The sequence below is a fragment of the Suillus plorans genome (assembly GCF_016647745.1).
Source record: "Suillus plorans strain S12 chromosome Unknown HD556scaffold_42, whole genome shotgun sequence".
Lineage (NCBI taxonomy): Eukaryota > Fungi > Basidiomycota > Agaricomycetes > Boletales > Suillaceae > Suillus > Suillus plorans.
Genome location: NW_024537426.1, coordinates 45,082 through 58,156, shown reverse-complemented (window position 1 = coordinate 58,156; position 13,075 = coordinate 45,082). Strand labels below are relative to the sequence as shown.

Sequence of the window (13,075 nt, the reverse complement as noted above, 5' to 3'; positions counted from 1 at the left end):
TTTCGTTGCGAGCATCGAGCATCATGCACAGTGTGGATGCTGTGCTTCCATCAGTAAACCGGTGAGTTCTTGCTGGCGATGAATGCAGGATGAGTTAGAACAGGAGTATGTAGTTGGGAGGACAATGATCGCCAGACGTCAAGCGCACATGGCACTAGACCAATTTAGACGACAGGTGGAGCTCGAGCTCAGCGCTCAGCACGAGCACAGGTGGAGCACAGACAGGAGAGTCACGCGAATTGGTTCCGCGGGATCAAACGTTTCGTACTTAATATTGTAGATAGATAGATATGACGATATCTTCTTCTCACAGGTTCTCTGATGGCCCTCCCTCCTTCAGCACACATCTTACTCTTAGTATGTAAGTGTTAGTGGATCTCGTTGATTGATGTGCGTCGTTTAGGGATGCCCATCAATATCACTCTGAGATCATGATATCCTGCATTATTTAGCCTATGTGACCTTGTAGTACGTAGAGTGACAGTATAGAAAAAAACAAAAGCAACAAATCCATTAATGCGTCCTCGGGCTCATTTCATTTTGATGGGCCGCTTTACGTCATGGCAGGTCGGGCATCACTCTCACTTGAAACATCGATGGGCCATGCCTTCACATATAAAGAAAATCCAAGGAATGACTTACTTCCCAAAGTCAGAGGGCCACTTCCAGGGAGACCAGCCAGTTGACTAGCACCTGTTTAACATCCACTGCACTTGCTACGTCGTTGATACTTGTATGTCGAGGACTTGTGTGTCGTGTCGATCGAATGCTTGCTGTTGCGTACGCGTGCCAACAACAACAATCCCCCCTTCGGCGGACTGGAAGGCCCATTCGAAAAATGTCTCAAAAACGCGCGCAATGGATTGTTTGCGCCACGCGCATGTTACATCATGCATGGCATGCTGGTCATGATCCACATCATCCTTCTTTTCTTCTATGTCCGTCACTGGGAACACCATGCAACTTCGCTTTCACACCAACAAACAATGATTTCTGGCCTGTGGTGCTTAGTGCTTCACTGCAAGCATTTTATACTGTACGTATCCACAATGTCCACTGATATCCTAATGATACACCAATGACATGACATGGTCCAGATATACACGGCTGTTCTGCTCTTCCTTACCCAACGGCTTGCGATTTCGAGAACACTCGTACGCCGTGTGAAACTGACGGCCGTTCATGACATCTCTGGCGCATGGGCGGGTCTCGGTTCTGCACTCACTGGTGTCTGGCGACAAACTGACATCCCCGCTTCATGGTAGATGACTTCTGCTGTGGCAGCCTACCTTGCGAGCATAAGCATGCTGCATGTCACCTCTTCTACTCTCCTACAATTTCAAACCTTCAATGCTTCTATGACAACTTTGGTGCCTACAACACTAGGATGGCTAAACGATTCGTCGCATGGTTATTTAACAGACCTGGGACCCATTACCACATCCCTACCAGTTGTCAAGCATTTGACTGGACTCGTGTCCGCAGGGTTGTCCAACACCACACTCTACGACACCCTCAAAAGAACCGCTATAGCAGGGAATGCGACTGTGAACGCAACGACAGTAGCCTCGAGTTGTGGATTGGTTCCAAATGTGACATACTCTGCGGATGCCAACACAGCGATCGTTCCGTCTGGGCCAGTTGCCACTCGCGTAGTTATTGCGAGTGCTCTCTGTCGGTGGTTGTGATTGCAGTGATGTTTTATCACGCTGACAGTATTTACAGGGCCAGATCAGATACATATAATTCCATGGATAGAATTTGAAGATTCTTCCAGTGACGCCTCAGAGGCAAGTGTTCTCTTAGTTCGCGCCCACTATAGAAGTTGGATAACAATTTGACTCTAGCTTGCTGGTGTCTATCTTATGGTATCCACATTATTGGGGATCGACCCTTCAGTACAAGATGAGGTTGCTATAAACATGACTTGGAGTACGTTTGCTTATTTGTAATACAGTCATAATAACAATACGTTCTGCAGATATCCCTGATCGACACTCCATACGTCACCCAGGTCTATTTCGTATATTGCTCGCTGTCAGCGAACACTACACATGGGGTGATCGACATGCAAACCAACAGCCTACTGAGTCCTACGTCCTTATCGCAGCCATCCACGCAATGGGAAATGTATCAATTCGGGTGGTCGAATACTACCAGTTGGCAAACACAGGTGCGTTATACGGCGCTCACTTTGAGCTCAATGACATACTGTCAATTTTAGATCGGCAGCTTTGGCTACCCCGGATAGCACCAGCGGGATTCTATTTGATCCATATGCACAAATCACCGAACTCTCTGTTGCGGACGAGTAGGCCAAAAACATGACTGCACTGTTAAAATGTCTCACGTACGGCTTGACTTCTAGGTATATCATGTCGTTGGTAGGCTTGAATCTCACTGAGGAATATACACAATTCCGCGACGGTGCTTATCCAATCTCTAATTTCACTTTGAGCCCGGATGAACTAGAATTCGCGGTTGCGAGAGCAGCTGCACAACTCATCTGGCTAGGTAAGGGATACGTTCGACGTTTTTTAAACTCTCGCTCATTCTGTCCACATGCTTAGCGGGACAAATGGGTACAGCCAATGGAGGAATTGACCCTGGCAATGGGACAGCCTATGTTAACGAGGAGTTCATTGCCCTACGCCTCAACGTAAGTGAACTGCGCAGATGTTGCTTTTAAATGACTAATGGAGCATTGTAGATCAACCTTCTTCCTGTGAGTTCGTGGTAACATCTATGCGATGACTATTCATCGAAATGGTTCTAGTTGGCTTTCGCGGCGTCTGCATCGGTGATAATGTTGGGACTGGCGCTACATATGACAAGAGCATTTCATGCATCACACGACAGTCAGGCTGCTATCTCAAACATAGGTGTGCTGCAACTCCTGTGGTTGGGCCATCGTTCAGCCTCTATCAACGAAGTCCTGGAAGATGTGCAACATCCGACAGAGGCCAATCTGCGGCGAGCGGGCATGATAGATGTCTGCCTTACGAAAACAATATCTGATAAGGAAGAGTTTGGGAGTTCAACAGATAGTCTCTCCTTGTGCAGTCAACTACCATCATGACGATGATATATGATTTGGGTTCGATAATAGGAGGCTGGTGAGCTCCTGCTTATTGTGATATTCAAGGAGTTTCTACGCGACGCGCGTGCCTGTCTGTTCGAGGGGGTACCATCATCCCGTAATAGATCTATACGCATACACACAGCTACTAGCTACAATATCTCGAGTGTCTTGACGTCCACCATGTCCTGAGCAAAGGCCATGTCGTTGACTTGTGCAATGATAGCATTATCTGATGCGATTCTCTTGTATTCTCCCCCACGCTGCTGCGCTAGCAAAAATGCACTAAAAGGCTGTCCAAGGCGAACGATCAATCGCAACGCTCGCTCGCCCGATTCCAAATCAACCGGCTCCTCTGCTTCAAGGGACCCGCCAGGTGAATCCTGCAATGGAGACCCAGGCGCAGACCAATAGAATTCCTCGCTCTGCGTGTCGTCTGCAATGTCAGGCAGCCTAGCTGCCAAGCCTAACAGCTCCGCAAAATCAGGCAGCTCGAGGAGATCACGATCCCATGGGCGGACGAGCAAGAACGTCTGCCGTGTGGAAAATGTCCAGGAGGACGGAATCAGTTTGTCCTCCATGGTGATTAACAGGTCGCGAAGACCGTCTGCCTTGACTTCATACGCGGAATGTGAATCTTGGTCTCGAGTATGACTCCGTTTCACTGCCGTGACACGAAATGCTATGCAAGGCAGATGCAGTCTGCAGTTCGCAAACGAGGAGCGTTCTTCTGATCGAGAAGGGTATAAAGCTTTGAAGCTGATTCGATAGCCACGGTGTTTCGCAGTAAAGAAACCGAACTCTGAATCTCATCTTCAGACAGAGATGGCAGGGTGTACGGTGGTGCTTTGTATGAAGTAATGTCGGCCGGCAGACAGCTATTGAATTCGGATGATTGCCCCACCCAGTCCAGGGCACTGATGTCGCCCGACTGAGCTATGACCTCCTGCAAGAGCCTCCCAAGCGCCTTTTGCTTCTTCTCGCCATAAATGACAGGTAGGTTGACGCCGAAGATACCAAACAATGAGTATGCAATATCTTCCGGCCATGTGGTAACACGCGCTGACACCCATTGGAGTTTCTCCCGGGCGTTTCTCATCCCCGGACGGAAGGCAACAAGGGTTCGTGCATCTATTCCCGTCGCATCTCCCATCTCCTGCATGATTGTAAGAGAATCTTTGTGGTTGGGAGAGCGATCGTCGAGATACAACGACCAATCCTTCTGGTAAAAGAGTACAAACATTGAAGCCAGAAATTCTTGAACTGTCCATCCTCGCGTGTTCCAAGCGCTACTTGTGAGTGCGCCAGACTGCGACAAGGTGGAACGTCCGACAGGTAGACGATGGTGAGTGCTGAGTGGCGATACCAGACAAACATGGAGTTGACCGATTGTTGGACCTCGACATTGTTAGTCTGGTCGATGCAACAGGTATCAATCCATGCCCAACAATACCCTTTATCACGAGCAGTTCTACAGAATGACTGCAACTTTGCGATGCCACCGATTGGATCCAAGTCGTACACCACCTTGTTCTGGATGTTATGCAGTGATGGCTCCGTCACTTCCCACCTATGCGATAGCATGATAACGGAAGTACATCGACACCACGTCTTGGATGCGCTCCATTTGAAAGTCCGGATGTTTCGTTGTGGATGACAAAAGTTCTTTGTGCACTGTGCTTGTTCTGAAGGCATTGATCTGTGCCTCGCGGTTGCATAAGCGCCCAGTGGAGGTGTTGATTAGACGGTGCGGGGCGTTGTCGAGCTGGGCCTTAATGCTGTCTTCAATAGCATGTTCTGCTTCGGATGGACTAATATACTGTTGGCGCAAGTCTGGACAGAGAGTCAACAATGTTTGAAAGATGTGTTATTTGAGGCGTACTTCTTGTTTCTGTATCGGGAGCACTTTCCAACTTGGAGAGCATGGTTGAGAGCGCCTCGATGGCTTCATCATATCTATGTGCGCCATGAAGCACCGCATGCTTCAACTGATATCCAAAGTAAGATGAAGGGTCGAGTTCAATGACCTGCGTATCACCAAAATTAGCGTTGAGTACGAAACAGTAATTGTCATCCCACCTTTTCCGCATCGAGGAGTGCATCGTTCCATAGCATTTTTCCCGACCTCGCTTTACTGCGGTTTGCAAAGGTGGTATGGGTTGCAAAGTCGAGATCGATCGCTGCGGAGTAAAGCTCGATAGCCTTGTCGTAATTACCCGCAGCGAGGGCTTCATCTCCGCCCACAGCGAGGTCAGTCACTCCAGCAGCAGCATAGAGCACGCTGCAATCTTGCTGAAACCTGAGTGAGATAAGGATGAGAGTTATACGAGGTTTACATCAAGAAGACTCGCCAGTGGACCAATCAAGGCAGCGTGATTTCGTAGCCTCGTCAACCCTGTCCATCATGTATCGGTATGCTTTGATGGCTTCTGGAAGTCTACCTGCTCGAGGAGCGCATCGCACCAATTCTGATGTGCATTTCGCCACAAAGACCGCATATCCCACCCAAATAACTAGAAAAAGCAGTGAGACGAAAAAAAAATTCCGGTTACATTTCAATCAACCTACCACCACGAAGACATCGTATAGAGTGGATGGCCGACACAGACGAGAAATCAATAGTGTTGACAGCAGCAGTGAAGTGGCCACCGCTTCGTTGTGACGTGCGTCGTGTGATGCATTCTTTCCCAGTTGGACGTGTAGATAAGCCTGGAGTGCGAGGTTCGCAAAATCAGCATCGATGCATGAATCTGGAGTTGACTGTGTCAGGAGCACTCACTTCCACGACACCACACGCATGAGAATTTGGATGGGCGAGTGGTAGCTAGCTCTTGGACGCGCAGAATCGCCTCGTCATGTTGATTTGCATTGAAAAGGGCGATGGCCTAATGGTTGTTGTGTGAGTAGCGAGTACATAAGACACAATTGACGCCTTAATCAAGAGTAGAAGACGAGTTTTATTCAAGTCTGCGTCCACGTGCATGAACGCGATGTCAAATGCTTTCATCGCGTCGGAACTGTTTTTTCCACAGGGCGATGCCCTTGGATATGCAGCCCATCAAGGATGGCTTGATACTGATGCTCTGTATCACCATATATATTAGTCTGTTTGAAAAGGTCAGGACGAAATGGTGCATCTCACTTTGAGCGCGTCATCAAGTGCGTGGTCCCAGTCTGAATTTCTTGCCTTGACAAACGAACGATTCGCATGAGACTTGTAGTCATTGTCATCGGCGGCGATATCTTGTGTTAACATTTTGTCAGCAGTGAGCAAGTCTCCGGCTATGCATGCATCGCGGGCTATCGTGCTGATAGTGAGGACCTGCATTATGCATGGTCAAATTAAGTGGTAGGCGTAAAAGCTAGAAATATACCTCGCATTCAGGCTGTTGAGCATTGGCATCGAGATTGAGGATCAATAACAAGGAGACGAGCAAAGAACAAGAACTCACATTATTTGCCGCATGTTCCTTCAAAGTGTTCCTGCAATGCATCCTTGGAGAAAATGAGATGAAGAAGGGATGGAAAATGAACAGAATCTTACATCTGTTGCCTGGTCCTCGAGAACGTCCTCTAGCGAAGGTACTGCCCACTTCGAGATCATCAAATCTGTTCCTCCACTCAGGATGTACTTGCCATCCATGGAGAAGGCGACGCAACACACCGCTTCGGTGTGTTTGAATATGGCAATGATTTGTTGATCCGAAAGCCGCCAAAGGTAAACCTGGCGGTCATCAGACGCGGTCGCGAAATGGGTGCCGGCAGGGTTGAGGGCAATCATGAAAATAGCCTCAGCATGGCCCTTGCAGGGCTCACCGATCTGCTTCCAGGTCGATGAATCCCAGATCCTTATGGTGGTATCACAACGACTACCAGCCGAAAGAAGCTGTTTGCCATCAGGTGTCCACACTAATGACTGATTCCATGCTCCATACGCAGAGTGACCCTGGAACTTTGCGATGCAATTCCTCTTGCCTGGATTCCATATTTGGATATTTGACGAGGTTGCGATGGCAAGATATTCACCAGATGGTGAATACCGAACACAGAGGACTTTAGCGCACAACTGATTGGATTTCTTTGCACCTGCCATGTTTTGGTGTTCCAGAGCTCCACCGTGGTGTCATATGAGCCACTCGCTAGCAATGTGCTGTCTGGGGAAAAGTCGAGCGACGGTATCCTTTGGGAGTGGACTTTGATGGGCTGGGTGAGAGATTCCCCGTCTGTGTTCCAGGCTATGACCTCTCCACCATGATCACCGCTTGCTATCCATTTCCCATCTCTTGATAGTGCAAATCCTTCCACTAGGTTGGAATGCCCCTCCATTATCTTCAATTCAACACCATCTTCCAAGTTCCACAAACGAAGCGTCTTGTCGGCCGAAGATGTCACCATATGGCGTCTATCGGGAAAGACTGCGACTCCAAAGAGAGTATCTCTATGACCTCGAAATGTTCGATTGGGGGTGGTGATTCGAATGACGGGATGTTCTGCTTTCCTCATTCTGCTCGAGGTGGATGGTGTTGAGCACAACTTGTTAGAGAGACTGCGGGCGTTCTGAATCTTAATATAAGTTTCAGAGGTACACGGTGTACGGCGGCCGGGTGCTTCGTGTATCATTAGACGCCCAGGACACGTGGCCTGAAACCTATGGTGTCTGGAATCTCCCCTACTTATCAGTGCACACCGGATCAGGTCACAGATATGTTTAGACTCTACTGGTGTAACAACAAAGTGGACCCAAGACGCACAAGAGCGAAATTGCAAATTGAGAAACTGTAAAGTCGCTTACTAGTAAATGACAGTAGTGTCGACACCGAGTGCCAATAAGTAGTACCAGAGCGACGGCAAAAGCTGATGCGTATCGGGACCACATCCATCTGTTCGACAACCTACGCGAATGATCGTCGCACTAGCGAGGTACGTCGTTCCTCAGACTGCCACTAAACCATCAATCATAAACCTAGTATTCATTTATTTTAAGTATGTAGAAACAAGTTGCATCCGTAAACATACCTTTTTCACGTACAATTCTGACAGGCGGGTGTACCGACCGATATACTATCAGAGACGAGAACTTGCAAACGCTAGTGTACATAAATAGCTCAACGTATTTGTGCCTGTTTACCAGTACCTTCAACTTCTAGCAAGGACAAACAACTCGTCACATTTACAAATTACCACAGCCAGTCGTTCAGAACATGGATGATCCTCTAGATGCCGCATTTGTGACAGGGCTTTGCTATCTTCTGGCCCCAGTAGGCTGGCAGCCAGTCATAACAACCGTGCTCATACTTCTGTTCACTAGCCGTAACACTGTGCAGCCTTTCCTGGCAGTTTTTCCCAGATATGTAGCGCTAGCACTTGAGGAAGCCATCGAGAACTCGATTTTGGAGTATACTGCATGGCTGCTCAGCTGCTCAGTTGTCATGTACTCAATTGACTCATATTGGGAGAAACTCCCCATGGTCGTCCCCATCCTCATCTTTTCTGTGTGCCTCATCTCGCAATGGGCGAGTTGCTGCTGGCATCAGTCACACAGCAAGACGAACGTGCCGGTGCGAGATGTATTCGTCACAGTCGGTGACCGTCATCCAGATTTGCTGTCTTTGGACCACCCGTTATCTGAACTGGTCGTGAATACCAAAGCTGAGCTTGCAAAGGCTCATTCCCTCCTTTCCAATTTTGCTGCTGCTTCTGTGAATATACGCGGACCTCTTGATACCGCCTGGGCTGTCCAAAAATTCTCCCGCCTCATTGGCAATCGACGGTCACAGATCGTTCGGTTCATGTCTCCTTGGCGATTCAATCCAAATAGTCCAATCTTTCCCCCTCCTCTTGGTCCGCGCTATGCAATGCTTCGTAGTGAAGCGGACATCCCGGACATCCCGTGGCTATCGCCCGTTCCTAGTGCGATATGGATTGATAGACGATTGGCAAACATGTGGGAAGATGAAAGACGGACTGAACCCCCGGGATATAATGAGTATGCCCTCTCTTTTTTATCTCGGCTGTTCGATGTACTTAATGACGATTCTAAGCCAATGTGATCTCTTCTCAAGGCCGCTATTTGTCATGAGATGTTAAATTCAATCCTTTTGGACGTCGAGAAGATCGGACACCTTCCAGATGATGATTAAGCTTGTACTACTATCACGGAGGAATATGGATCGTTCCCGTTGTCTCATCTATATGATCAGTTGTAGATATTTGGCGCCCGGTAAGATACTGAACTCTGTGTACTTCTATATCTTTCCCTTGCTTTTCGGACATCATCTTCCGACGGCGGTTGTTCTACTGGGAGCTCTGCTACGATATCTTTCAGCACTAAGATCATGTCATCGTGCGTGACAGGATTTTCCGGGAAAGTGGCAGACTTGCCACCATTGGGTTTAATTTTTAAGGAGCCCGGAGGCGACAGCTTTGAGGCGAGATTTGCAAGACCTTTCACAATAGGCGGATGGTTGAAGTAATCTGAAAAGCACGCACTGCAGGTGGAAGTCCAGTCCTCCACCTGGAATCTCTCCTGAGATTTCTAGCTAATGGGAAGGCAGGCAATATGGCTGCAGCCAGCTGGGTACGCAGCTAGGTAGTACCGTGCGTTTTTAGCTATAAGGCCCGATAAAATTGATGCAAATGGAAAGCATGACCCAGAGGAATGATTTCAGATCGTGTCTTCGTCGCGGCGAACAACTCTTGTGCCACAATATTTCTGTTGCTAAGTTAGCGAGTACATGAGACACAATTGACGGACCTTGATCAAGAGTAGAAGACGAGTTTTGTTCAAGTCTGCGTCCACGTACATGAATGCGAGGTCAAACGCTTTCATCGCATCCCGGAGCTGTCGTTGTCCATAGTGGGCGATGCCGTGTGAAATACAACCGATCAAGGATGGCTGTATACTGATACTCTATATCACCATATGACTTAGCCTGTTTTAAAAGGTCACGATGAGAACACTATCTCACTTTTAATGCATCATCAAGTGCGCGGTCCCAATTGGCTTTTCTCGCCATGACAAACGAGCGATTCGCATAAGAGTTGTAATCATTGCCATCAGCGCCGATATTTTGTGTTAACAACCTGTCAGCAATAGACAAGTCGCCGGTTATGCACGCATTGCGGGTTGTCGTGTCTATGACGAGGATCTGCATCACGTATGGTCAAATTGCGTGGTAAGAGTGAAGGTTTAAAACAAGCCTCGCAAATGGACTGTTGAGCCTTGGCATCAAGATCAAGGATTAACATCATGATGCAAGACGACCCGACTGTAAATGAACGGGAACTCACACTATTTGCCGCATGTTCTTTCAAAGTGTCTTCCCGTAATGCATTCTTGTAAGAAATGAGATAAAGAAAGGACGGAAATGAACGGAATCTCACATCTATCGCCTTGTCCTTGAGAACGTCCTCCAATGAAGGCACTGCCCACTTTGAGATCATAAAATCTTTTCCGCCACTCAGGATATACTTGCTATCTGTGGAGGAGGCGACACAATACACCTCTTTGGTGTGTTTGAATATGGCGACAGTTTGTCGATCCGAAAGCCGCCAAAGGCGAACCTGGTGGTCGTCAGATCCGGACATGAGAAGGGTGCCAGTAGGATTGAAGGCAATCATGAATATATTCCCAGCATGGCCCTTGCAGGGCTCACCAACCTGGTTCCAGGTCGATGAATCCCATATCCTTATGGTAGGATCAGCATGAGTACCAGCCGAAATAAGCTGTTTGCCATCGGGTGTCCATGCTAATGAGTAATTATATGCCCCGTTGAACGCAGAGTGACCCTCGAACTTTGCGATGCAATCCATCTTGCCTGGGTTCCATATTTGGATATTTGATGTAGTTGCGATGGCCAGACATTCACCAGACGGTGAATACCGAACATAGAGGACTTCAGCGCCACAGCTGATTGGATTTCCTTGCACTTGCCATGTTTTGGTATTCCAGAGCTCCACCGTGGTGTCAAATGAGCCGCTCGCCAGTAATGTGCTGTCTGGGGAAAAATCAAGCGACCATATCCGTTTGGAGTGGACTTTGATGGGCTGGGTCCAGGGTGAGAGATTCGCCATCTCTGTTCCAGGCTATGAGCTCTCCACTGAAATCACCGCTTGCCATGAATTGCCCGTCTCTTGATACTGCAACTTCTTGTATGCCGGAACGATGCCCTCCATTATCTTCAATGCAACACCGTCTTTTAAGTCCCACAGACGAAGCGTCTTGTCGTACGAGCCCGTCACCATACGGCGTCTATCGGGAAAGACTGCCGCTTCCCAAATAGTATCTTTATGACCTTGAAATATTTGACTGGGCGTGGTGATTCGAATGGCGGGGTGTTCCACTTCCATCATTCTTTCCGGGGTGGATGGTGTTGAAAACAACTTGCTTGTAGGTGTCTTGATCTAAGTTCCAGAGGTACCGGGTCTTTTTCTACTTCTGCACAGCTCAACATCATTAGACGCCCAGGACACGAGGCCTGAAGCCTATGATACTCTGAATCTCCGTTACTTATCAGTGCACGAATCAGATCACAGGTATGTTTACTGATTGTCGACTCATACCATGACCTGATGTAACTGGACCAAGACACACAAGAGCGAAAATTACAAATTGAAAAGCTGTAAAGTTGGAAAGGCGTGAATTACTTACAGTACTAGTAGTAAATGACTCTGACCTACGCTGAGCACCCATATTATATGAACAAGCTGATGACTGTCTCAACGATTCACACAGAATCGCACTCCCCTGGACCCCAGTCGACGCGTACGAAAAAGCAGCACTTATGTAATTAAGTTTAAATTTGAGAAGTCCCAATTCAGGAGTCCTGGCTTGTATACAAAAGACGACAGATCTACTGGTCACGAGTCTCAACTTGTACAGCATCCCTAGTAGCGGTGCATGTGCATTGTGCACCCAGTCCCCGACTCCGTCACGATTATAGTATATCTTTCCACCCATCCTAGTTTTCTAATCTGTACAACTAGGACAACTTCAACAAAGCACCTCCAAGCATGTTTAGCTAACAAGTTGTCATACTTATGAACAACACAAATTTCCTTTTTGTTCCCTCTAGAACACATGGATACGCATACTAATTGTTTAGGTCTCATGGCTACCAATATCATGGTCATACTGATTGTGGCGATACAAGCGCTGAATATTGAATGGTGGTATATCTACTAGCACGAACGCTATTGTTAATATCTCCAACTTATCTCCCACTAGCTCACACCCCCATCCCTCGAATACTATGACTGTAGTCTTAAATGATCCCAGTTGGTGGCCAATAATCAATTCAAATATTTCTTTCAGCTACTGGGCCGGTTCGTCGTATCAGTCGGCCGTGTCTCTTGATCTAACATTGACTTATGATCATATCGCAGTCGCTGCGGCGTTGTGGTGGTATACGAGTGGGTGAGCAGGATAGTGTTCGAGTTCTGTTGAGATTCTCATGGTAATTCCAGTACTAACGCTCGGACAAGAGGTAGGTCGATGTTGTCGCTGGAGCAGTCAACTCGCTAAGAATGATGTCATAGATTGAACTAATCTGGGTAGGTGGCAGAGTCTCATATCGGAGGAAATACAAGGAGATCACACTGATTTCACGACAGAGGCAACATTGGTCCCTCATGACCGTGCTGTATTTTGCTGTTCGTACCTCATATTGTGCTATCATGATAGCATGGTTGGTAGTCGTACTGACTCCAAATTGTTTTAGACACGTTACATTGGACTACCGTATTCTGTGTATGTTCGGAGGCCAACATAATAGCGTTGTGCTAACAGCCCATCTCTCATCACCAGTATCAGCGTTCTGCGTACGTCTCTTGTACGCTGTGTTCACTTCTTCTGATTGGCGGAACACAGTAATTATGCCATCGGTGTCACTGACTGATACAGTGAGTATTGCGCGACCACCTCTCATCCAATGAATATACTCATATGTAGGGGTGAGTGAGATTCCAACCATTGAACTTGACTCGACATAACGATTC

General features: G+C 47.7%; 5 protein-coding genes across 5 annotated transcripts; 2 read left to right on the top strand and 3 right to left on the bottom strand.

The window, feature by feature from the left end:
* Window positions 1–838: 838 nt before the first annotated feature.
* HD556DRAFT_1537271 (uncharacterized protein) lies at window positions 839–3,375 on the top strand (the record flags this gene model as incomplete). Its single annotated transcript, XM_041309652.1, has 11 exons — window positions 839–1,036; window positions 1,098–1,227; window positions 1,285–1,674; window positions 1,726–1,805; window positions 1,848–1,932; window positions 1,982–2,173; window positions 2,233–2,311; window positions 2,369–2,514; window positions 2,571–2,659; window positions 2,711–2,725; window positions 2,777–3,375. The coding sequence occupies 11 exons, from the start codon at window positions 839–841 to the stop codon at window positions 3,077–3,079; spliced, it is 1,707 nt and encodes a 568-aa protein (XP_041158331.1). The 3' UTR covers window positions 3,080–3,375.
* Window positions 3,376–3,389: 14 nt separating this feature from the next.
* Window positions 3,390–5,661, bottom strand: HD556DRAFT_1485669 (uncharacterized protein; the record flags this gene model as incomplete). Its single annotated transcript, XM_041308716.1, has 8 exons — window positions 3,390–3,462; window positions 3,488–3,761; window positions 3,797–4,431; window positions 4,455–4,649; window positions 4,678–4,912; window positions 4,962–5,106; window positions 5,159–5,378; window positions 5,648–5,661. The coding sequence occupies 8 exons, from the start codon at window positions 5,659–5,661 to the stop codon at window positions 3,390–3,392; spliced, it is 1,791 nt and encodes a 596-aa protein (XP_041158330.1).
* A 2,109-nt stretch (window positions 5,662–7,770) lies between these two features.
* Window positions 7,771–8,176, bottom strand: HD556DRAFT_1384894 (uncharacterized protein). Its single transcript, XM_041303353.1, has one exon. The coding sequence runs from the start codon at window positions 7,953–7,955 to the stop codon at window positions 7,788–7,790; it is 168 nt and encodes a 55-aa protein (XP_041158329.1). The 5' UTR covers window positions 7,956–8,176; the 3' UTR covers window positions 7,771–7,787.
* Window positions 8,177–8,280: 104 nt separating this feature from the next.
* On the top strand, window positions 8,281–9,129 carry HD556DRAFT_1445148 (uncharacterized protein; the record flags this gene model as incomplete). The annotated part of the gene is made up of 1 exon (XM_041306886.1): window positions 8,281–9,129. The coding sequence occupies one exon, from the start codon at window positions 8,281–8,283 to the stop codon at window positions 9,127–9,129; it is 849 nt and encodes a 282-aa protein (XP_041158328.1).
* A 2,056-nt stretch (window positions 9,130–11,185) lies between these two features.
* Window positions 11,186–12,312, bottom strand: HD556DRAFT_1384876 (uncharacterized protein). Its single transcript, XM_041303352.1, has 3 exons — window positions 11,755–12,312; window positions 11,642–11,698; window positions 11,186–11,587 (listed from the first exon to the last, which is right to left on the bottom strand). Exons 1-3 carry the CDS (start codon window positions 12,036–12,038, stop codon window positions 11,428–11,430), a joined length of 501 nt encoding a protein of 166 aa, XP_041158327.1. The 5' UTR covers window positions 12,039–12,312; the 3' UTR covers window positions 11,186–11,427.
* Window positions 12,313–13,075: the final 763 nt, after the last annotated feature.

Bases quoted from the DNA above. Each gene is read 5' to 3' on its own strand.
- HD556DRAFT_1384894 (XM_041303353.1), bottom strand. From the start codon at position 7,955: ATGTGGTCCCGATACGCATCAGCTTTTGCCGTCGCTCTGGTACTACTT.
- HD556DRAFT_1384876 (XM_041303352.1), bottom strand. From the start codon at position 12,038: ATGGGTGGAAAGATATACTATAATCGTGACGGAGTCGGGGACTGGGTG. The intron at 11,699-11,754 runs GTCAGAGTCATT...CCAACTTTACAG, and splicing joins AATATGGGTGCTCAGCGTAG to CTTTTCAATTTGTAATTTTC. The intron at 11,588-11,641 runs GTATGAGTCGAC...TGCACTGATAAG, and splicing joins TCCAGTTACATCAGGTCATG to TAACGGAGATTCAGAGTATC.